At 40.4% G+C, this 24893-nt stretch overlaps 1 protein-coding gene across 5 annotated transcripts in view; it reads left to right on the top strand.

Moving 5' to 3' along the window:
• Window positions 1–24893, top strand: part of tdp1 (tyrosyl-DNA phosphodiesterase 1) — a 52555-nt gene that overhangs the window by 770 nt on the left and 26892 nt on the right. For 4 of the 5 annotated variants that reach the window (XR_010803721.1, XR_010803720.1, XM_066675626.1 and 1 more), the window contains exons 2-14: window positions 601–1210; window positions 1324–1367; window positions 2925–2980; window positions 4390–4486; window positions 4725–4759; window positions 6654–6746; window positions 10676–10846; window positions 10930–11008; window positions 14017–14199; window positions 17043–17091; window positions 17295–17361; window positions 18413–18520; window positions 21303–21405. Coding sequence is in view for 3 of the 5 variants with exons in the window: in XM_066675626.1 (XP_066531723.1) it covers window positions 610–1210; window positions 1324–1367; window positions 2925–2980; window positions 4390–4486; window positions 4725–4759; window positions 6654–6746; window positions 10676–10846; window positions 10930–11008; window positions 14017–14199; window positions 17043–17091; window positions 17295–17361; window positions 18413–18520; window positions 21303–21405 (1686 nt within the window). In the remaining 2 variants the exon portion in view is untranslated. The remainder of the gene's footprint in view (window positions 1–600; window positions 1211–1323; window positions 1368–2924; window positions 2981–4389; window positions 4487–4724; window positions 4760–6653; window positions 6747–10675; window positions 10847–10929; window positions 11009–14016; window positions 14200–17042; window positions 17092–17294; window positions 17362–18412; window positions 18521–21302; window positions 21406–24893) is intronic. The other variant, XM_066675651.1, reaches the window with a different exon arrangement.

Raw genomic sequence — 24893 nt, 5'->3', positions numbered from 1 at the left:
ATGGAAGACTGGGTCAAAGATGTATCATTAAAGGCTACATCCATGACTCGAGGGGAACTGGAGTTCTCTCTGGGTTGTGTATGTTCAGATGTTTTTTTTTTAAGGTGGAACGGTATGTTTCAAGAGAAGAAGGACTTGTTTGTATGCGGCTGAAGTTTAATTGTCTAAGTTTTTATTCACTGTTTGAGTTACCACAGAAACTCATTTGGAACTCGAGTTTAGTTTGAAGCACTTTCAGTTTGCGTTTACTTTCACGCAGTTAGCAGTCTCCTGATTTTAGGGTGGGTTTAGATTATTCAACCTAAATAATCTGAAACAGCAAATATTACCCACCTATGGAAGAGGAATAAATAGTATCTATGTCTCTTTTTTCAAGATTTCCGACATTTAGAGGTCTCTGTCATTTATCTGGCGTGAGCTGTCACATTTAATGAGCAACACAGCTGCATTTCAGAGTTCCTTCTTTAGTTTCTGTGGTAATGTGTTGTTTTGACCACCTGCTGTAATTTCATATTTCACTTTGTTGATGTCTGGGACAAAGATTTATGAAGAAAATGATTTTTAATCATGAAATAAATGTATTTATTCATATTTCCACAGGTGAACAGAATGACCCAGGAGAGTCAGTACGGCAAGTGGACACTGTCTGACAGCGATGATGATGTAGTACCTCCAACACCTCCAAAGGACTTAAAGAAACCAAACACCAAGCTTGATCCAGAGCGTAAAACAAATGTAGTTCATACTGCTCCAAAGCCCAAACCCAAATCTGAGCCTAGTCCAGAACATAAACAGACATCTGAGCCAACCTTTAAGACTGAAAAAATATCTGCCCCTGCCCTGGGTTCTGAGGCCCGACAGGCAGCCCACTTTAACCGGATAAACCCAGTGAAACACGAAAACAGCTCTTCACCAGCTGTTAAAAGAAAGAGAGAGTCGGAGGAAGGAGGGTGGGACCTCTCGAGCAGTGATGACGAAGCCACCTCCTCTACCTCTAAAACAAACCCTAAAAAGCCAGTCAAAAGTCCGCCAAGGAAGAAGGTCGAGGACAAGCGTCCACCAAGCCCCCACGGCGCCTCGTATTATAAAGAGGAGCCTAGTGATTTCTTTGAGGCAAACTTATCTACTATGAACCACACGTACCGCTTTTATTTAAACAAAGTCACTGGAATAGAAAAGAAATACAACACTGGAGCTTTGCACATCAAAGGCACATCACAGTTTCTGTTTAATATAATTTGATATAATAATATAGAAAGGAATGTGAAATTCTTTTCATGTAGCTGGATGCTGATTTATTTTTTTTTTCCTCTGTCAAACTAGAAATACTTTCCCCTATGTTTGGCACGCTGAAGGAATCCGTCCAGGTAAAGAGTCCATGTGCCCAAAACTGAGGTTCTAGCATTCAAAAGTTTGAACTAACTAACTAACTATCTATCTATCTATCTATCTATCTATCTATCTATCTATCTATCTATCTATCTATCTATCTCTTTATCTCTTTATCTCTCTTTCTCTCTATCTATCTATCTCTCTATCTCTCTCTCTCTTTATCTCTCTTTCTCTCTATCTATCTCTCTCTTTATCTCTCTTTCTCTCTATCTATCTCTCTCTTTATCTTTCTTTCTATCTATCTTTCTCTATCTGTCTCTTTCTATCTATCATTCTTTCTTTCTCTTTTTTATTTCTATCTTTCTATCTCTTTCTTTCTCTCTATCATTCTTTCTCTCTCTCTCTCTCCCTCTTTTTCTTTCTATCTATCTATCTGTCTCTTTCTGTCTCTCTTTATCTCTCTCTCCCTCTTTCTTTCTTTCTCTCCCTCTTTTTCTTTTTTCTATCTCTCTCTCTCTCATTCTTTCTCTCTCTCTATCTATCTCTCTTTCTTTCTATCTCTCTCACTCTATCTATTTCTTTTTTTCTATCTATCTCTCTCTTTCTCTCTATCTCTCTTTATCTCACTCTCCCTCTTTTTCTATCTTTCTATCTATCTATCTATCTATCTATCTATCTATCTATCTCTTTCTATCTCTCTTTATCTCTCTCTCCTTCTTTTTCTCTCCCTCTTTCTTTCTTTCTCTCTATCTATCTCTCTCTTTATCTCTCTCTCCCTTTCTATCTTTCTATCTATCTATCTATCTATCTATCTCTTTCTCTCTATCTATCTCTTTCTCTCTATCTATCTCTCTTTCTTTCTCTCTATCTATCTATCTCTCTTTCTCTCTATCTCTCTCTCTTTATCTCTCTTTCTTTCTTTCTTTCTATCTATCTCTCTATCTGTCTCTTTCTATCATTCTTTCTCTCTCTCTCTCTCTCTCTCTCTTTCCCTCTCTATCTATCTCTCTATCTCTCTCTCCCTCTTTTTTTTCTATCTATCTCTCTCTGTATCTCTCTCTCTCCAGTTCTTTCTTTCTTCTTTCGTTCTATCTATCTATCTATCTCTGTCTTTCTCTCTATCTCTCTCTCTCTTTATCTCTCTCTCTCCCTTTCTTTCTTTCTTTCTATCTATCTCTTTCTCTATCTCTTTCTCTCTCTCTCTCTCTTTCTCTCTGTCTCCCTCTTTCTTTCTTTCTTTCCATCTTTCTCTTTATCTCTCCTTCTTTTTCTATCTATCTATCTATCTATCTCTTTCTCTCTATCTCTCATTCTTTCTTTCTATCTTTCTTTCTTCCTCTTTCTTTCTCTTTCTTTCTTTCTCTCTGTGTGTCTATCTATCTATATACACCAACTGTGCACTAAATTACGTTTTTATGTTTTATTTAATATTTAAACAGTTATGGGTCCTATACCTCATTTGTATCCCTTTTAAGATGTATTTCCTTGACATCCTCCTTGTACAGTTTTGAACCGGGGAATCCTAGCTTCAGCTAAGACTTAGGACAGGCGCTCACTGGTTTTAATCTGGTTTATCAATTCTGTTTTCACAGTTCAACTACTGCTTTGATATTCCATGGATGGTGAAACAGTATCCCCCAGAATTCAGGTGATGGTCAATGCTGTATATTATTCTGTGTTCCTTTTTTTCCAATCACAGATTAAAGAGAGTTTGGAATTGGGACAATTTTAGTATTAACTGTCCATTGAAATAATCCTTAATCATGATCCCTCTCAGTCTATTGTATTAACTCCATCTTGTGTAGACTGACCACAGCGCTCGGTTCACTGTTCTGTCCTGACCATCCACACCTGTGCATTTTAAATCTGCTGTTGACTCCTTGTCATGTTTGGATATGGTGTTTTTCGCAGAATATATCTGTTTGTCAGTTGCTCCCAATGGAAACCTTGCCTGTGAATTGCAGATAGTGTGTGTGTGTGTATGTGTGTGTGTGTTTGAGAGAGCTCTTTTTAAAAAGAAGGCATTGTGCCACATTTGAGCATATGGTGAGTTCCTTTGGACAGTATGTTTTTAAAGTGTTTCTCTGTAGTTCTGGGAAATGTCTGTGTTGTTTTCTTTGATGAATTTTACAGATGTGGCAAATGGAGATCACGTTGAAAGATCCTAGAGTATTCCTTTAAGCCAGTGGTCAATTACCCTGCTCCTGGTGTTCTCCTCTCCTGGACTTTAGCCCCAAGCCTAATGAACCACACCTGATACCTGTAATCACTGACCTTCAGAAGTCTTCATTCATTCATTATCTGTAACCCTTATCCAGTTCAGGGTCGTGGTGGGTCCAGAGCCTACCTGGAATCCTTCACAGGGCAACACAGACACACACACATTCAGACCTACGGACACTTTTGAGTCGGAGCACCCGGAGGAAACCCACACAGACACAGAGAGAACACTCCACACTCCTCACAGACAGCCACCCGGAGGAAACCCACGCGGACACAGGGAGAACACACCACACTCCTCACAGACAGTCACCCGGAGGAAACCCACGCGGACACGGAGAGAACACACCACACTCCTCACAGACAGTCACCCGGAGGAAACCCACGCAGACACAGAGAGAACACACCACACTCCTCACAGACAGTCACCCGGAGGAAACCCACGCAGACACAGAGAGAACACACCACACTCCTCACAGACAGTCACCCGGAGGAAACCCACGCAGACACAGAGAGAACACACCACACTCCTCACAGACAGTCACCCGGAGGAAACCCACGCAGACACAGAGAGAACACACCACACTCCTCACAGACAGTCACCCGGAGCAGGAATCGAACCCACAACCTCCAGGCCCCTGGAGCTGTGTGACAGAGACACTACCTGCTGCGCCACTGTGCCGCCTCCCTTGGATTTGAGATGAAATCTGTAGGAGGGCAAATCTCCAGGAGGTTATTTTACAGCACATCCTTCAGTGCTTGACCTCAGTAAATGTGTACCACCGTGATTTGGTCGCAAACTTCTTGTTTACATCTTCGTTTCTGTGTTTGTTTCAGAGACAAGCCTGTGATTATCGTCCATGGGGAGAAGCGAGAGTCAAAGGCTCGGTTACTTCAGCAGGCTCAGCCATACAGCCACATTCGCTTCTGTCAGGTGCTGGCATTTAACTGCTCGAGCTTGTTTGTTCTGCTGTAAATATCAGCTGCATATTTCAGCTTTACATCACCACCAAGCAGTCTAAAAAGTGTAACTATTCTTCTCTCCACTTGGGGGTAGTATCTAGCCTTAACTCAGTCATTACAGTGGCAGTGATTGTACTGATAGAACTGTATTTGTGCTGCAAACTGTGTTTGTGCTACTTTCTAACTGAACTTCCGTCCACTCTTAACAGGCCAAGTTGGATATCGCCTTTGGCACTCATCATACGTAAGTACTTTCTGAGTTATGTTTCTCTCCCTAAATTTAGCAATGAGTTCACTATGGTCTCAAGCAAGTATCAAGTGTTTTCTCATTGGAAAAGGAGGATAATTGGGCTTGTATATTAAGACTGAATTAGATTAAGTGCAGTACAGTAAGTGAGTGTTAAAAGTTTATTATAAATGTGCCTTTAGCTGTGGCACTCCCGGTACTGTGTCCTGTGCAAAATGTCACAAAACATATTATTTCTCATGAAAATGTTTTCAAGCACCGTGGTATTATATTTTTTTGCCATATTTCTCCTCCCTAGGTACATGTCCCACACAGTTTTAGCAGATTTTAGTTAACTTAGTGTTTGAAATCTGGTAGCGTCCCGTTGAATGGAAAATGCCACAGAGGGATTAGCAAACGTACTGCTAATACATGGAAGTATTACAGATCTTTTTGGAGTATTATTTATTCAGCAGGGTTCAGTCAACTCCTTTTTACCTCAGGATATGCCACGAAGTGCAGTTTAGATCCAGGCGTATTTCTGTGCAGGATTGAAATTGATTTACACCACTTCTTAGTACACAAGGCATTGCATTTTTGCCATGCCCAGCATTTCAATATATCAGTGTTTGGAAACCTGTATATATCTATCTGTCTGTCTGTCTCTGTCTGTCTGTCTGTATCTATCTATCTATCTTTCTTTCTCTCTCTCAAATCTCTCTCTTTCTCTTTCTCTCTCTCTCTTTCTTTCTTTCTCTATCTATCTCTCTCTCTCTCTCTCTCTCTCATTCTTTCTTTCTCTCTATCTCTCTCACTCTTTCTTTCTTTCTTTCTCTCTATCTCTCTTTCTTTATTTCTTTCTTTCTATCTATCTCTCTCATTCTTTCTCTATCGCTCTCATTCTTTCTTTCTTTCAATCTCTCTGTCTTTCTCTATATCGCTCTCATTCTTTTTCTCTCTATCTATCTCTCTCATTCTTTCTTTCTTTCTCTCTATCTCTTTCTTTCTTTCTCTGTCTTTCTTTCTTTCTTTCTCTCTCATTCTTTCTTTCTCTCTATCTATCTCTTTCTTTCTCTCTATCTCTCTCATTCTTTCTTTCTCTATATCACTCTCATTCTTTTTCTCTCTATCTATCTCTCTCATTCTTTCTTTCTTTCTTTCTCTCTATCTATCTCTCTATATCGCTCTCATTCTCTCTATCTATCTCTATCTATCTCTCATTCTTTCTTTCTCTCTATCTATTTATCTCTCTCATTCTTTCTTTCTTTCTTTCTTTAATTCTTTCTTTCTTTCTATCTATCTCTACCTACTTCTGAAAAATACCAGGAGAGCATTTAACCTCTGCCTTCCCTGCCAGGGTGTGGTGTATCAGCCTCTTGGTGGTTCCAATGAGTTTGAAGCACTTGTTAAACATGGACAAGGCTGAATATTAATGTACTTTATTCCTAGTTTACCAGATTTCTTAATGTAAGGTTCAACATGTTTTATTCAGGAACAGAGAGTGGGAGCAGGCATTGGAGGATTGAGCTGGTTTTACTCCCTCCTCCGTGAGCTCCTATCGTCTGGCTCTTAATGAAGTAAATAAAACATTAATGCCATGATCTCTCTCACACACCTGTGTCGGGCTCTTCTCTGATGGATAATACCTGTGCCTCACTGGTGCATGCAGTTTATTTATAATCATTCCAGACAGAGTTAGGAGGGGACCCGCAGTTTGAACACAGCTTCGTATTGTCATTGATTCATTTAATGAAATTCAACGAAATAACAATAGTGTTCCAGCTAGTTTCAATCATTAAATATTTAATAGCTGTAGTAATGGGCAAAATACTGCTTCAGGGATAAAGCTGAACCATGATACTTTTCTCAAGGCACTCAATATACGAATGTTAATTTTGTGTTCCAATTCTAGGAAAATGATGCTGTTGTGGTATGAGGAAGGGTTCAGGGTCATCATTCTGACTTCGAACATGATCCAGGCCGACTGGTACCAGAAGACTCAAGGGTAGGGCTGGTCAGCGTTGTTTATAAACGTGCACTCTTATTAACTGCCTGTTACCAAGTGGTACCGAAATGCTCTGTCACACTTGATGATACAAGCATTTTTTTTTTGTTTCTGTTACGATCTCTTTGAAGTGTTTTGTTCTGATTGCATAAAAAGGCACTTCTTTCGTATCTGGTGGGTACTGTGTTTGCCGGTCCTAAATATTTTTGGTCAGTTGCCATGACAACGCACCGAGCAGATGCTTTCAGGAAATTGAAATGAAGCTGATTTATTCCAAATAGGTTTAAATAGAGAAAGGCAGATCTTTCTCAATTTGAATAAATCCTTTACAGTTTTAAACTTTTTTTATTTGTGTTTGTTCGTCAGGTGAAGGGAGTTAATACAAATAAAACGGTGTTTTGTTTCATTGTTGTTAATTTGGTACGCAAAAACATTTGTGTGTGTGAATACCTACAAATCTGTTTTGTTGTAATGCACGAGAATATACCATCTTAGGTGAGCTACAGTCCTAATGGCAATATAGAGGTCTACTTTAGTTTGCTGTTTTTGGAAGATAGAGTGTAGAAGGTGGCTTGCGAATGTTTTTTTTTTCTTGTATCAAAGTAATTCTCTCTGACAAATGTGGAAAGTATAAGAAATTTTTGTCTCATTTTAATAAGTCTCATTTTATTGTTGCTTTATATTGTCATTAACATTTTTAACTATTAAATAGAGATGTGTTACAGAAATGATAAAAGAAATCACAGTTTGTTAGAAACTGATCCATCACAGTGTTATCAGTTCTGTAATATACGATTGCTATTACTTTTCCATGTCATTGTTTGCCAATGTTATTAATGTCATGAATGGACCAGTAGAAATGAAAGACTGGAAATGAAACTAGATAAACATAATGACATAAACATAGAAATAAAAGACTTATATTTTTGCACTGTTATTCTCTTACCAAGGTTCAACCAACTCTATCTCCTTTTAAACAACTGAGCATATTCACTTTCTATATTTTTAAGTTGCCTTACCACACTGAAATAGTGGACTCTTAAAGTTTAAGATGCTGTTTCACAGATGGGGATGGTGTTTGTAGTCTACCTGGGGGTTGATCCACAAAGCAGGATTTCTCAATTTAGCCATATTACTTAAAGGCTAAGCACCACTTAATGGACCTCCATGAATATTCCACATTATTGTAGTTACTGACAGATATAAGTATGAATTAAAATGAAAATAGCTGCTTAATTTGCTTTAAAACTGACAAATTTATTAAATTGACGGAAAAACCCGAGCTCGCTACGGAAATTCTTGAACGCGACCGTGACGTCACTGGTGGACAACAGCTGAACAACGCCGCGGTAAAACACCGTTATGACTGACTGTTATGACAGTATCTAGCTAAATAACCAACATTATTCATGACAATAGCCTAGCAATAAGCTAAACTCAAATGTAGAGGTACCGTTATTCTTGTAAATGTGATCGAAGTCGAACTCGAATTCATCCGACACTATAAACCTCCGTAATGCAGCTACGTAGCCGAGTATAATCTGAGCCACCGAGTTTAGCGAGTCAAGCTAACGTTAACTAACACCAACTAAAACAGGCGAAGTGAGTGTCCTTACCCTGTTTACCTCCATGTTACAGAGGCTCTTGAACACCTTTCGTTGGTGTCCTTACATGCCCATGTTGTTGGAAAAGCGCCAGTGAAATGAGCTACAGATAACGGAGTGAGCGGATGGTCCTTTCCAAAGTGCCCGTTTAAAGTTGACAAATTTAGTCCATTTTCTGGATATTTTGGGATCTTTGGGCCATTTGTTCACAGATGTCCCACTGTACATTGAATGATTGCAGCCAAAAACAACACACCTTTTCGTCATTTTGCATTAAATTAAGTGCAGCTTCTAGAGTTGTTGTCCACCATCTACGTCACAGGCAAGACGCCTATTAGAGTTTCCCAACACCATTTGGACGTTTGAGATTATTAGACGCTGACATGTCAGTGTTAAGCTGGTTAGCAAATGTTAATTAAAAATGTTACTGTCCAACTGTACAGTAAAGATCAGTGTGTTCATTTTGCATGATTTTCTGCCCTACCTGCTGTAAGGCTTCACAGCTCATGAGTTTAAGGCATGTTCAGAGTAAGCTGTATGTCTGTTTGCCACATTGCCCTCATTTTCAAACATTACACACAAAGACGTACAATGAATCTCATTAACGTCCTGCTGTTACCCATCAGGTCGCGTCTGATCCCACGCGTCTTTTCATTATTCCAGCTTCATCCTCTCTCTCTCTCTCTCGTTGATATTCATATAGCTGTCGGGTTCTCCCCCCGGGTCCACCACAAAAGGGCTTTTCTGCTTCTTTCTTTTTAATAGCACCAATCCGAGTCCATATTGATCTGGTCTGAAAACACCCCAGGGAATGGCTATAATAAGTCTATCAAGTCCCCATTGAGCTCCAGTCAGGAGTACCTTTACTTTTCAAAATGAAATTTTGCATGTAGAGCCTTTTTTTTCTTCTGTACAATAACACAGACACTAAATAATGTTAATTAACTCAGATACAGTGGTGATATAACCACAGATAAAATGACCCAGTTCAGTCATGCAGACTTTTCATTTCTTAAAGATGAAACGGATGGTGTGTTTAATCATAAACTTAGGACAAACATGTATTGAGTTATATTTGAGATTGATTTGAAAGAATAGTAAGCATACACCTTCTGTATAATATGACCTTTTTACAGAATAAAACAATTTTTACTTGCGTTTTAAGAATTGAAGTGATTCCTAGGTACATGTAAAAGCTACAACCAGGGCAATGTATCAGTTACGTGACATTGACCAGTACTGACAATTACTGTTCTAAAGCATTGGCAAAATAATATCATATAATGCAAGGATGATTTCCAGATGGGCGGCACGGTGGTGCAGCAGGGAGTGTCGCAGTCACACAGCTCCAGGGACCTGGAGGTTGTGGGTTCGATTCCCGCTCCGGGTGACTGTCTGTGAGGAGTGTGGTGTGTTCCCCCTGTGTCTGTGTGGGTTTCCTCCGGGTGACTGTCTGTGAGGAGTGTGGTGTGTTCTCTCTGTGTCCGCGTGGGTTTCCTCTGGGTGACTGTCTGTGAGGAGTGTGGTGTGTTCTCCCTGTGTCTGCGTGGGTTTCCTCCCACAGTCCATAAACACACGTTGGTAGGTGGATTGGCGACTCAAAAGTGTCCGTAGGTGTGAGTGTGTGAGCGAATGTGTATCTGTGTGCCTGTGTTGCCCTGTGAAGGACTGGCGCCCCCTCCAGGGTGTATTCCCGCCTTCCGCCCAATGATTCCAGGTAGGCTCTGGACCCACCGCGACCCTGAATTGGATAAGGCTTACAGATAATGAATGAATATTTTCCAGATTTTGTTTCTGCCCTCTCTAGGATATAAATTTGCAAAATCCCAGGGTCAGTATGAAATCGTATATGGTTATGTCAGTAAATTCTTTTATTAAATGTATATCATTAGGCAGCTAGGAATGAGAAAAGCAAGGGATAGTTAAAGAGTTCTGAGTAGATGCACCCCATATTTATATTATTAAAAAAAAATTATTACACTAAAACAGCATCTCCACCCAATGGTGTGTTGTATGTATAATTGAAATCCATTAGTATTCTGTCATATGGTGTATGACATGTTCAAATGTTTCATGACTCACAAATCATAACATTCAGATGTGAATTTTTATTTATTTATTAATTTTTTTGTTTAAGAAACTGTAAAAATGAAAAATTTATGTCCGTATCTTTTAGAAAGTAAACTTTCTAGTTTTAGACTTTTTAATGTTGGCTGTACTATTATATATTAGTCTGTGCTATTTCACCCGTATTATTATTGCTGTCTGCCACAATAACATCAGTAACTTCAGCGTCAAACGGAAGGCTGTTTGTGTCTCTTCCAGAATATGGATGAGTCCTCTGTACCCCAGGTTACCTGAGGGAAGCCCAGAGACTGCAGGAGATTCTCCCACCCACTTCAAGCGAGATTTGCTGGAATACCTGAGGGCATATCGAGCCCCTGAACTGTCTGAGTGGATGGAACGCATCAAAGAACACAACCTGTCAGAAACCAAGTGAGACTAAAAGATCTCTGCTTTTCAGCCTAGGTGGGATTCCTGAAGCAGTGCAATTTTAATGGACGCTTTTATTTTTGCAGGATCTATCTCATTGGGTCCACTCCAGGGAGGTTCCAGGGTGCTGACATGGAGAAGTGGGGTCACCTAAGACTGCGCAAGGTTAGAGAGTCATAATAAGACAACATAATAATCACAGGAAAAGATGATTATATTTTTCTATATTGATTCATTCATGCATTTTCTGTAAGCACTTATCCAATTCAGGGATGCGCGTCCCTAAACAGATTTATTCTTGTTTAATAGCAGCTTTTCACAGCATGAGAATGGAAAACCATGACTGTTACCCTGATCACTGAGAGTTGAGTTTAATTGAAGTTGTGTAACATAATTTTGGGAGTAGGACCACGCCCTAACTCCTCCTCTCAGCCCTATATATACCCCGCAAACTCACGTCATTTCTGCGTCAGACAAACTTGCTTCATTTAGTTCAGGAGACGGATCTCGACTCGACTGCTTCACTACGTCAGCTCGCTCGTCATTTCTGCTGATCCCCATATTCAGAGCCTTGTTCGGCCATTATCAAACCCACCGAGCCTCCTGTTTTAAACTCGCTCCCACCTCCACCCTGCTCCACCCTTTTCTCGTATTCATTTATCCAATGGGAGGGGGTCCGGCTTCATACGCATTCATAAGCCACACTGAACTCTCTCCCGTTTCAGCCTCTAGGGGCTCTAAGGGCGTGGTCCGTACTAGCAAAAAGAGGCTTAACATGTCTTCACCATGCCTCCAGTCATTATTTGTAATTTAAATTGAATATTTCGTGAACAGTCACTTCTTTAGACTTGAATGAATTTATTTAAAAAATTAACTATAGTTTCTACCACAATTTTTCTATCAAAACCAGCTATACCTCCGTTTCAGATGATAGGTCGCTTTGGTTTGGACACACTCGCATATGTAAATGTGAACACAGGAATACACAGTTAAAGGTATATACAGTGCTGAGTGCAGAAGCCAGATTAAAAAATCAAATCAAATCAAATAGATCAATGCAGTAAAATAGATCAATAGAATAGTTAAACACAGACAGTCCCTCAGACGCACAAAGACGTTTGGCTGCTGTAGATGTTCATGAGAGTGATGGTCTCTGGACAGAAGCTTTTCTGGAGGCTGGTTGTTTATACAGTCAGTTTGCCGAAGCACCTGCCTGAGGGAAGGAGTTGAAACAGATGATCTGGTTGTGACAGGTCAACAATGGTTACTGTGCACGCATCCTTGTTCTGGAAGTGTGCAGGCTGTGCCAGATGGCCTGGTTTGAGTTTTCCTATAACTGTTCATCTCCTGTGGTTTTCACACCCAGCAGTCACAAGAGTTAGCTCCAAATAGGGGAATATTGAAAGAAATACCTGCACCGTTGTGCAGAGCAGGATGGCATCTCAGAATGCACAACATGTCACACGTTGGGACTGATGTCCTACAACAGCAGAAGACCTCATCGAGTTACACTTTTGTCAGCCAATAAAAACCTGCCTTGTGTGAAACATCCAGACTAGTGGAGGTGGTGTAGTGCAGTGGGGAATGGTTTCTTGGTACACTTTCCATGTACTAGTATCCGTCAATCCCTATGGCCTGTTTGAATATGCTGTATAACCATGTGAATCCCGTCCCATCACTATTCACCAATCTTCTGTTGATTCCTTCCAGTATGATAACACACCATGTCTGTTCCAGTTGTTTTAATAAGCTTTACAATTGGCTTCACAATACAACACCTTTGGGGTGTGGTAGAAAAGATTCACAGCAACGTAATTAGCACCTGAAAAATCGTGATGCTGTCTATCCATGTGACCAAAAGAGAGCCTGTTTTGAGACCTGTTTTGAGTATCTATGCAACTACCCAGTACTAATATAGTGTTCCTTATTAGTAAAGTGCTTGTGATGATAATGTGTCTGGTGACAAATCATCACAGTGTTCCGAGAAGAACCCGGGTTGAACTTTTCTTGGAAAACTTTAAAGATTCTTGGAAGGTTCAAGAAAAAACTGAATGTGGATTCCAGTAGAAACTAAACTCTCTTCTGGCATTTTGTACTTTGCTTCATGTCCAAACAGAACATTGCTTTTATTCCATTCACATCTCTGGTTTCTGACTCTCTGTGTTCAAGCAGCACATGGGGATAGTGCTGAATGCTTGGTCAGTTCCCAAGGTCAGTATCTGTAGGTGTTGACAAGACCAGCCAAATTCCTTTCTCTGAAGGCAAGTGGCAGCAGCACTTGTGAGTGCTTCTGACTATAATTATTTAGGGATATTTCTGCAGACTATTCTGGGAAAAGTCTTAGGACATTTTGTGAAATGCAGTAAATGGAGGATTGTTTTGTTCATTTTCTTGAACATTTATTTAACTGACAACAGCACAAAGATTTGAAGTTTTCTCACTGAGCAACTTGCTGCATACGCCAAAAAAGTTGGGACAGAGGCACGTTTAATGTGGTGCTACATCGCCTTCCCATTAATTACAATTTTTCATCATTAAGGAACTGAGGATACTAATGGTTGGCGGTTGTAAGTGGATGTTTTTGCCTATTCTTGTTGGATTGTCCTCTTCATGATGCACAATAGGAGCTAGGCAGGCCGGCCAGTCAAACACATGCAGTCTGGCTGTTGTAGCACATGCAGATTGAGATCTGGCATTACCTTGCTGAAATAACCATGGACTTCCCATTGAAAGACCTCACCTTCATGTCAGCTCATGTCTCTCCAACATCAGTGGTACCTTGATACATACACAAGTCACCCATTCTCTGGGCACTGATGCATCCTCCATATCATTAAAAATTTTGCACGTTTTGTTGATAAAAGTCCAGATAGTCTTTGTTTTTCCTAGAAACATGCTAAAAAACCCAAACTGACCACAACACACATTTCTACTATTTCTAATTCTCCAGAGTACGCTTTTCTATCGGTCAAAGCATCAGAAATGGGGGCATGTTAAAAAATCTTAATGATCTCACTCATAGGAAGAGTTGTGCTGATACATTTGGACATTGTGTACAAATGGACCCAGTCCACTTACATTTGGTGAAAGCCATCATAGTCTGAGTGTGCCTATGGGCCATTGTCATGGGCAGTAATTATAACCATCTGCACTTTTTGACTCTTCCCCTTCAGTTGCTGAGTGAGCACACATGCCCAGTACAAAATGCAGAAGAGTGGCCAGTGATTGGCCAGTTCTCCAGTATTGGTTCTATGGGCCTTGATAAGACGAAATGGCTTGCAGCAGAGTTTCAGCGAACACTGACCACACAGGGGAAGGCCAGCTCATCATCCAGTCCAGGCACATCAATGCTCCTGGTAAGTATTTCTAAATAATTCCATAGAGCGTATTGCTTCTACCTTCTTCTATAATCCACATGTCTGGAGAGAAGTTATGATAAATGCAAAACATTCCCCCTCTAACCTTCTCTGTCCATTAGGATAAATGAGCTCAGGGTTGTGTCGACTGATTTAATGAGAGCAGATAGAAGTAGCCTGAATGTATTCCTCAGACATCATGTGTTTGTCTGAGTTTTTTATATGCAATGGAAAATATTAGGGCTGGGCAATTAATCAAAAATTAATCATTCAGAACTTCTAATTGACGTAATCTTGTCTATATCGATTATATCTATATATTTATATTCTGTTATGTCCCCACTGTGTGTTCATGTATGGTCCCTTTAAATCCACGCTACCAAGCTGTAGTCACGTGATTTAAAGCCGATTTAAGGATCTCGTACCAAAGAAAAACACCTAGTCTGTGGTTTGGACGTGCTGTGTTTTGACTATAATTAAGACGCCACTGAACAAAAAGAAGTCAAATGTAAACGCTGAGAAAAATCAGCGTTTCAGCGACCAAAGCACAGTCACACACTAATTATAAACAGTGCTCAGAAATCAAAAGAGGAACAAGCTCCCAGCAACATTAGAAAATATATCCCAGCTTTAATACTGGAGCATATTTTTACAGTACAAGCCTCATCACGGAATTAAGAAATGTCAACAAAGGCTGTTTTTCTTGAGAAAACTGAGTAGGTTTCGGATGTGTTCAAAGCTCATGACCTTATGTTATAAGTGTTTTATTGAATCAGTCTTGACTTGGTTTGAAAACTTGAGTATTAAGAATGAAGATCTCAGCAGTATTGATAAATTAGTAGTGGGGTTACAGGGTGTCAGCAAGCACCCTTATCACAGTTGTATCAGAAATATATATTGAACAAAGCTGAGTTAATTAGTGTATCTATTGATCATCCTCTGAAGGGAGAGTTTCAACTTCTTCCATCGGGTTTACGCTACAGTTTTCCGCAAATATGCTGCAATAGATTTAAGAATTATTTTATTTCTAGTTGCTAAATAAGAGCAAAATAAAGTCCTCAGTCCTTCGCTGCATATTGTTTGCTCCTTTTTGCTGTATATGAACTTGTTTTGCTAATGTATGTCTTAGTTGTATTTTATGTATTTTTTCATATATTTTACTGTATGTATGGATGGGATTGTTAGTGACTGCATGCAAATCAAGTTTCTCTTTGAGAGATGATAATAATAAACTAAACTGAACTAGGGGTGGCACGGTGGCACAGCAGGTAGTGTCTGTGTAGACTGTCTGTGAGGAGTTTGGTGTGTTCTCCCTGTGTCTGCGTGGGTTTCCTCTGGGTGACTGTCTGTGAGGAGTTGGTGTGTTCTCTCTGTGTCTGTGTGGGTTTCCTCCGGGTGACTGTCTGTGAGGAGTGTGGTGTGTTCTCCCTGTGTCTGCGTGGGTTTCCTCCGGGTGACTGTCTGTGAGGAGTGTGATGTGTTCTCCCTGTGTCTGCGTGGGTTTCCTCCAGGTGACTGTCTGTGAGGAGTGTGGTGTGTTCTCCATGTGTCTGCGTGGGTTTCCTCCGGGTGACTGTCTGTGAGGAGTGTGATGTATTCTCTCTGTGTCTGCGTGGGTTTCCTGCGGGTGACTGTCTGTGAGAAGTGTGATGTATTCTCTCTGTGTCTGCGTGGGTTTCCTCCGGGTGACTGTCTGTGAGGAGTGTGATGTATTCTCTCTGTGTCTGCGTGGGTTTCCTCTGGGTGACTGTCTGTGAGGAGTGTGATGTGTTCTCTCTGTGTCTGCGTGGGTTTCCTCCGGGTGACTGTCTGTGAGGAGTGTGATGTGTTCTCTCTGTGTCTGCGTGGGTTTCCTCCGGGTGACTGTCTGTGAGGAGTGTGGTGTGTTCTCCCTGTGTCTGTGTGGGTTTCCTCTGGGTGACTGTCTGTGAGGAGTGTGGTGTGTTCTCCCTGTGTCTGCGTGGGTTTCCTCCGGGTGTTTTACCATGTAATCATGGTAAAATGTACAATTAATCATGATATTGATTTGCGCTCATATCGCCCACCACTAAAAAATATATAATGTTTTGTTTTTGTAGATTTTGTTTATTAGTAATAATAGCAAAGCAAACTTGATTCACCTTTTTTCTGTTGATGAAAACCAAATAACTGCTCCTCATGAATCCAATCACCAGACTTGTGCTTTATTTGCTAACATAAATGCTGTTTTGCCCTTGAGTGGGACACCTGCAAAGCAACGCAATGTCTAGCCATGGAATCAAAATGAAATCACAGCTGTTTCAAATACCGTTTCTGCAGAAGAAACAAATATCACGTTAACCTGTGAATAAGCATGTTTAATTTCACTTGTAATAATTCTCTACAACTACACTGGGTTGATAGCAAACTATGAGCAACAAAGAGCAAAACTGTAACCAACCTTCAGAATGTATGTTTTAATAAATTTCCGGGCACATATAGGGACAGAGATGGATTTTTCTTGATGGATCTTGTAAATGTCAGTGGGAACCATATGGCACCCCACTGAGCCTGAGCTGGAGATGGTGATGGCTGACAGTGTCATCTGGCCTCAAATGGCACTGTGTTATTATACACTTCTGCATGGAATGAATGCCATTGTTGACAATTCAAATCTTCATGCTTTCACAGGACACCCCTTCTATGGAGGCACTGAGAGACTAAATAGATTTTTTTTTTCTTTAATCACCCAACACTCAGCCCACACAGAACGAGGCATATGTTTCATAAGCTTGATTGTATGAATAGTAACAATTCATTAAGCATGACTGTGAGGGGTTTTTATGTTATTATTATCTTGTGATTATGTTTTTGACGTTCCTTAGGTCTATCCCTCTGTGGACAATGTCAGGACCAGTTTAGAAGGTTACCCAGGTACTGTAACCACGACCACGTTACTTTCCCTGCACATTATTTTAATTTCCACTCTTGTATTTCTCTTCTCTTTTTTTGTATATTGCGCAAACAAATAAAATTAAATACAATAAATAACTAAAAATTGACTCCAAAACCAATAACAAAATTAAAAGCCATTGAAGCCTTGTCATTCCACTTTTTTTTTATCTTGTTCCCTGCAGCTGGAGGCTCCTTACCCTACAGTATACAGACAGCACAGAGACAGCTCTGGCTGCACTCTTACTTCCAGTGAGTTATTATTCTTTTTCTCCTTTATTTCTAAATGACATAATCTTCAGTGAAATTTGGTGTCAGTGTTACTCTGAGCCCCCTTGAGGGTTTGCATCATGGATATTCCTCTGTGGAGCTCTTAGAAGTACATCCAACTCAGAACTGTCTACAGCTGCTAAGAGCCTCCCCGAAGAGCTGTCCAATTCCATAAACGTCTTCTTGATAAAACTCTAAAGGGGTCCTTATTTCTGCTGACCCCTATTCCATAATTGACCAGTGGGTATAAATGGACTATTTAGGGTTATCCAAAGTTTGTTGAAGGAATTGGAAATGCCCCATTAGTGCTCAGACTCCATCCTAATGTCCTTTCTAAATGCCCTGTGCTTCTGTTTGGCATGTTTAGAGATCGAGGACCAGTTTCTGTATTTAATGGTCTATAATTTCAACCAATTTGACAGCAAATGCTTTTTTATTACACCCCAAAAATATCACAACTGTATCACAGCAATGTGCTATTCACAAGTGGAGAATCTGAATTCATAACACAACCTTGGCTAGATAAACAAACTGTCACTCTGGGGCTGACTGTCCAATCCATTGATGTTTCTATTGATCCTCTCTCCTCTCTTTCTCTCTCTTGCTCTCTCTCTCTTCTCTCTCTCTCTCTCCTCCCTCTCTCTTTCTCTCTCTGTCTTTCGCTATCTCTCTCTTTTTCTCTCTCTTGCTCTTTCTCTCTCTCTCTCTCATTCTTTTTCTCTCTCTGTCTTTATCTCTCTCTTTTTTCTCTCTCTCTTCTCTCTCTTCTTCTTCTCTCTCTCTCTCCCTCCCTCTCTTCTCGCTCTCTCTCTCTCTCTCTCTCTCTCCTCTCTCTCTCTCCTTTCTTTCTCTATCTGTCTTTCTCTATCTCTCTCTCTTTTTCTTTCTCTCTCTCTTTTTCTCTCTGTCTTTCTCTATCTCCTTTTCTCTCTCTTTCTCTCCTTTCTTTCTGTCTTTCTCTATCTCTCTCTTTTTCTCTCTCATTCTTTTTCTCTTCTCTCTCTCATTCTCTCTCTCTCTCTCTCTCTTTCAGTCGCTGGAAGGCTGAAACATCAGGCAGAAGCAGTGCTATGCCCCATATTAAGACCTACATGAGGGCCTCCCCGGACTTCTCCCAGCTGTCCTGGTTCCTCGTTACAAGGTTCGAAATGGTCAGAGCATGATGCATGCTTAATAAAACTGTAATAAACCCTTGCTGAGAAATCAGACCATCATTAATGACACCAGTCATTAAAGAAGCCCCACTGAGTCTTAAAATTCCCCATCTGTAAGCATTTTCTTACTGAAATAAAAAAATGTGATTTATTTTATGAAGCAGCATAAAATGGCCTGTGAGATGATTATTATCGTGCTCAGCCCTGTACCCTGACACTGCTCGTACCTTCCCCATCCCTAGAGAAATACTTTGACTCTCTTGCTTTTGATACAAAGATTAGTTTCTCTAAAATGCGACTAGTCTGTGCCTGGTATTGATTGTGTTCCACTAAGCGGATTCCTTGAGGAGGCACCTTGACCTCACTATGCACACATTTACCAGACATTAGTCCACTTTATTTAAGATGAGGTCCATCCAGCCCTGTTGCATTGGTCAGTGCCTCACAGCTAAATCCTTACTCTATGTTTTTACGCTTATCTTTGCAGAGCCCTTGTTTTTTTGTGTGTGTGATGTTACATTTAGCCTCACTCTCTGGACACAGCAGTGGGTTTCCGTGCTAACTCACTTTCACCGGTCATCACAGTGCTTCAATTGAGGCGGTAAAGTCTTGTTGTGCCGTTTAAGTGGACTGAGTGAGTGCCCAGTGGACTGTAAAACACAATGAAGCATTAAAACAAAGCACATTTCGCTTTGATTATCTTTCGAATTAAGCCCCAGGGTCTGTTATGAAAGCAGTTTGAGACAGATAACCAGTCACTTTCAGTTTGCATTTGTTTGTTCTGGGAAGTACGTTGTCTGTATCATGATACCCCTGCAAAGTACAGAATATGTTTTTTTTGTTTAAACAACAGAAGCTAATTTTAATCTATGATTAGTTTGAGAAAATGAAATACACCACTAACACAAAATTACACATCTCATAAAAGAGCTGGTGGAAGTCAGTGTTGTGTGGTGGATAACACTTATCTACATCAGATACATTGAGATTTGGAGTCATCCAAAGGCCCCTGTGCATCTTCAGAGTCCTTGTGTGCATGTTTATTCATGACTATGCAAAATATTTCTCATTGAAATTAAGATATTTAAATACAATACTTTCTCCAAGCAAACATGGTTAAAATTCCTATAAAAAATAGCTAGTCGTGTTGGCACTTGAGTGTCATTTACTTGCTGTGGTCTTTTGAGTCAGTCATAACAGCTCTAACAAGGACCTGACTCTAATGGTGTCCAGAGACTGACCGTTAACTGGAATGTGTGGCATTTTTATTTAACCGCACCGTCTCCCCGATCTACAATTAATTGCTTATTTTTATTGTACCTTTGTCCTGGAGGAACATGGTCTCATTTCACTGTGTACTGTACACACTCTACACCAGTGGCGGATGCTGGTCTTTCACGGAGGGGAAGCTCAATTTCGGCCTACATCATAAAATGTGTCGGTTTATTTATACGTAAATTCTACCCTCCGTTCCTTTTTAAGAAAATGATCTGTGACCCTGTCGTACCAACAAGGCATCTTTACCAGGGACTGGACTAGTGTCCTCTCAATGGCCAGCAGAGCTAGGCTGCTTAAACGGCCTTGGCCCATGTGAAGTGTGTCCGCCTGTGCTCCCACGGATCTCTACACCAAAGGATCGCTGATTCGCTCATTTCGCTGTCAATCAAAAAGGGATTCAGCCTCAGACAGATCATCCAATCATCATGCAGAAGCTGAGCATCCGGGGCAAGCGAGGCCAGCCCACTGCCCCATAGACCCCCAGAGACGCTGAGCGTCCGATGGGTGGGACAAAGCCCAGCATTTATCCAATGACTCGTCTCGTTTCGCTGCTTCGCTATTGAACTCTGTGGACGCTCAGCGTCCTCGCTGTTTAAAGCACTGTGAAGCTGTGGGAATGATTGAGAGGAAAGCCGCGTCTTTACCAGTGATAAGAAGCTGATTCTGAACAAAAGTTGAGCGCGTTGTAGTGCATATTTATTCAATGACATGTACACACAACAGTATATATTTGATCACTTATTTTTGTACATTTTAGGGGAAGCTGAGCTTCCCTTGCAGTCTTAGAGCAATCGCCACTGCTTTATATGGTTTAAATGACAATAAAAACCACTTGATTGACGTCAGTTTCTGCAACAAAAGTAAAATAAAAATTGGAATTCTGCAAAGTACCATGATGTTCTCCCCAGCACTGATGTGTAAGTGATGTCTTTTTCTGACCTGAATGAAACATCTCCCAGATAAAAGTGTAGCTAAAGCTCGCTCGGTTCATGCTGCTGCTTGATTCCTACTTGTGTCCAGTCTGAATGGTCAGAGCTCTGCGGCTCTTTCTGAAGAGCGACGGTTTTAAAATCATGGTAAATTTACACTGAGAAGTGGAGAGGATTTTGAGCTGTGTCTGCAGGTCACTTGCGCCAAGTCCAGCAGCGCTGAGTTATTCATTCTCTTTCATGAAGATTAAAGCCTGCATGAGGTGTGAGGTGCCATCAGCCACAGTCTGCCGTGCTTTCGCCCCACCATCAGAATCCCAAATCTCCAGCATTAAAACCTCAGCCATGGGGGATTCGTTACCATCTGAAATGATTTGTTGTGTAGTTGAGCATATCAAAGAAGGAAAAGATGCCTATGTTGGGTTTCTAGTTTCAGATGTTTGTGAGTTTTACTCAAAAGTGCAGTATTTGAAAAGAAAAGCTAAAATGAAGTGTAAATGTCTGAAATATACATCATTTTAAAAACGTAATGTTTTATATTTCCTCTTATTTATGTGCGTAGTGCCAATTTGTCCAAAGCTGCCTGGGGAGCTCTAGAGAAAAATAACACCCAGATGATGGTTCGTTCTTATGAGCTGGGAGTTCTCTACCTGCCCACCATCTTTGTAAGTATCATCATTTAGAAAACTGTTCGGTCGGATATGAATATCATTATTTAAAACATGACATAAAACTGTCTAAATGTGCCTCCGTCCTTCTGTCTCCAGGAAAATTGCAGAATAAGTCATACAAGATGAGCACACTCTGATGATACTGAGTTTTTTCGAGGAGGTTAATAGAGGGCTATGAGCTTTTCCTCTGCTGTCTCTCGTTGTAACAGCAGCCTCCAAACCCCAGAGTAACACACAGTTCAATCTACGCTCTGGATGTAAATACGGCAGAGCTTATACCCTCCCATAGATACATTCCTGTTTATTTTTTCTTCAGTGTGAGAAGAGAAAGCTTTTGTTCAGTACTCACACACTCGCAGGGTAATTTGTCCTTGTTGAATTACTTCAAAAGTTGCTAAGCAACAGTCTGGTTCAGTTCTCTAGCCGTGGCAAAAAGGGAACCATGAGGATCCATGAGTTTGAAAAGCGGAGCAGGATAGGGTGAGCTACTTTACAGAAAAGGGATGCGATGTTTTTCCTGTGCTTCCGTCCTTGTTTAGTCATCGTAATGTACATTTCGTAATAATATTCTTGTTTTTGTTTTTTTTAATAGCAGCACTTATCCAACTCTTTGAGATACATGAGACCTCCAAATTAAATGTGGTTTTAAACATTGGTCGCAAGGTACATTGATTAAGCCACTCGTATGTTTGGATAATTAACATTCTGGCACTGATAGGTCCCATGTTTTCAGCCTCTTTTGCTTTTATGCAAAACATGACATTTTACACATTACATTACATTGATAATGAATTATTTGCTGCAAAATGGCATTCGTGTTTCTTGCAGTATGCGTCAATTAAAATTTTACCTTTTAAAGAAAGGCACAGACTTCAGAGATTACACTAATAATGTATCTATTGTGCCTTTATTTAAGGTCTCGTACTCAGCTGAATGCCGAAGTGCCATTTTCTTTGCAAGCACTAGCTGTGGTCATAACACACTGAGATTACGTCTGTAATTATACAGCTTTACCATATAGCAGTTTGAGCCCACACAGTCATCACTGTTCAACTCAGAATGAAGTCTGGGTCACATTTCCCCAACTTTGCATCAGCTCTGAACATATCAGATGAATAGGGCTGGCTCTATAGATTTAATGACTGAACAGTCATAGTTTTTTTTTTGTTTTTTTTTTTTTTGAATATTTCAGATGTCAGTGTATTTTATAAAGAGGATAAAGTAAAATGCACCTGCCAAATATGTTTTGGCAAAAAATGCTATGAATGCATTCATTGGACTGTGTAAGGGAGAGCAGTAGAACGTCACTATGGTGTGATCCCTGATTTTTATTAAAATATGAATAACTAAAGCATTAGGATTTTCAAAAATCTTGCTATAGTCATAAGTTCTACTCATAAGGGATGGTTCCAATGATACAAAGGTTTCTTACATCAGCAAGTATGTACCATGCTGAGAGAGAAAAGCAGGAGAGTGGCAGCAGTGTCAGACGGAAGCAGCTTGAGCTCAAACATGGATAAATTGCTCAATTAGGGACTCACCCCAATGTTCCAGCTTACATAAACAAGCTTGGTTTGTGCCTGACCATCCATTACAACCTTGACCCTGTGTAGAGCTGGTATTCTCTAACAGTTCGTCTACATTAACAAGGGTGACTTTGAGAGACCGAAGAAGAATTTTACAAATGTGGAAAGTTTTACTTTTGAGGTCAAGGATACCTAGAAAGATGTCTATAGACAGTTAACACTGGAAGGAGTATGTACTCGTTATCCTTACTCCAAATCGAATGGACAAGCCAAGACATTGTGAATTCGAAGTTTTCGAAGTTAACTTGGTTTTGCACTGGAGTTAGAAAACTAATGAAAGTCACTGGAGCTTGTAACCAACCAATTAGCACAGTGCTAATCACATGCTAGTTACACACTAGCCTCAAACCACATCTAACTGTTAATTAATATCAAAAAGTCGTCTCATCCACTTTCTGATGTGCGGTGATATGATGTTACCTATAGAAGGCATTGCACACAATCAATAATTCATTCATTCATTGTCTGTAACCACCTTTCCAGTTCAGGGTCATTACATTGTAGAGCTAAAAACATTAGTAGCAGCTGCTTTGAATCATGTCTTCGCATTTTCCCAATATGTCAATCACTTTCAGAAACCACATATGCAGATCTGTCTGAGATTACTTTAAAGCTCGACAGGGTTTGAGGCTTGATGATTTAAGCGAGCAATGACTCATATCTCCAAACTAATGAACTACACTTAAGAAAAAATAGGTATAATTATAGGTATAATTATTTTTTTCTTTGACTAACCATGCCTTGATCTTTAACATTTGAAGTAGGTTCGCTTACGGCGGTTAGGTCTAGTGTCTGTGTCTGCCACTGGGCTGCCGACACTGTCACTCTCTGTCACAAAAAGGAAGGCAGAACTCATAATTGGGCAAGCCCCTAGGTGCCTTCGTTGTCATTAAATACCATCCTTATGTGGAACCGAGTTCAGGCGACTGTTTACAGAGTGCTGCTGTTGACTCACCTAATGGGTTTGTTCTCACTGCCCTTAAAGCTAAAGCTGGCATTCTCAGTGGAACAGCCTGTGAATTTACACCCCTCCCTTCTTACCCTGGAGCTGCGAGCACAGCTGTAGTACTCTGTAGGTGATGTATTGTTCCTGCCCTTTGAATCTAGCCACCTCCACATTTCGTGCCCTCCACACGGTCATGACTTCAGCCTTATATAGAACAGGAAGATCTACTTTTGAGGTCAAGGATACCTAGAAAGATGTCTGTAGACAGTTAACACTGGAAGGAGTATGTACTCGTTATCCTTACTCCAAATCGAATGGACAAGCCAAGACATTGTGAATTCGAACTTGGTTTGCACTGGACTTTAGCCTTTTGTATAGAACAGGAATGAATACAAGCACTTTGCTCTTAGTACACTCACGGTCAGCGGGGAGTCAGTAATGTGCCGTGTGTACACAGAGATATAGATCTCATCACCAAGTCCAATAATCTCTCTGCTACTTATTCACGTCCAGGTTTGTGTATATCGTAAATGCTTCATACATGATAGATTGGTTAATGCACTATTAATACGCCATTCTTCTTTTAAGGCTTGGACTGTATTTTGTCATATTTGTGTATGGAGTTCATGGCATGAAGTCATAGGTAAAAATAGCATGGTAAGGTACTGGTATTGGATGATTGGTTCTGGCATTAATACCAGATAATACCGGTTCACTGCTACACAGTCCAATGTTGAGGCACTTTATACCCCACTAGTCCAAGCTAGGCACTGGGTATGGTCATATTAAGCTCCTGGGCAATGATTTTTTCTGGAGATCAAGCTAGTGGAAAGTGTGCAGTTGGATATGTGTCCACAAAGCTTTGATTTGTATGATTTAAATGTCTAAATGCTATCACTGATGGATATTTGTGTTTTGGGATGTCACGCCAACATCACTGCCACCAGCAG

The sequence above is a fragment of the Hoplias malabaricus genome, chromosome 1 (assembly GCF_029633855.1).
Source record: "Hoplias malabaricus isolate fHopMal1 chromosome 1, fHopMal1.hap1, whole genome shotgun sequence".
Taxonomy (NCBI): Eukaryota; Metazoa; Chordata; class Actinopteri; order Characiformes; family Erythrinidae; genus Hoplias; species Hoplias malabaricus.
Note: the sequence above shows the minus strand (reverse complement) of the source record. Positions and strands in the feature narration are given on the sequence as shown.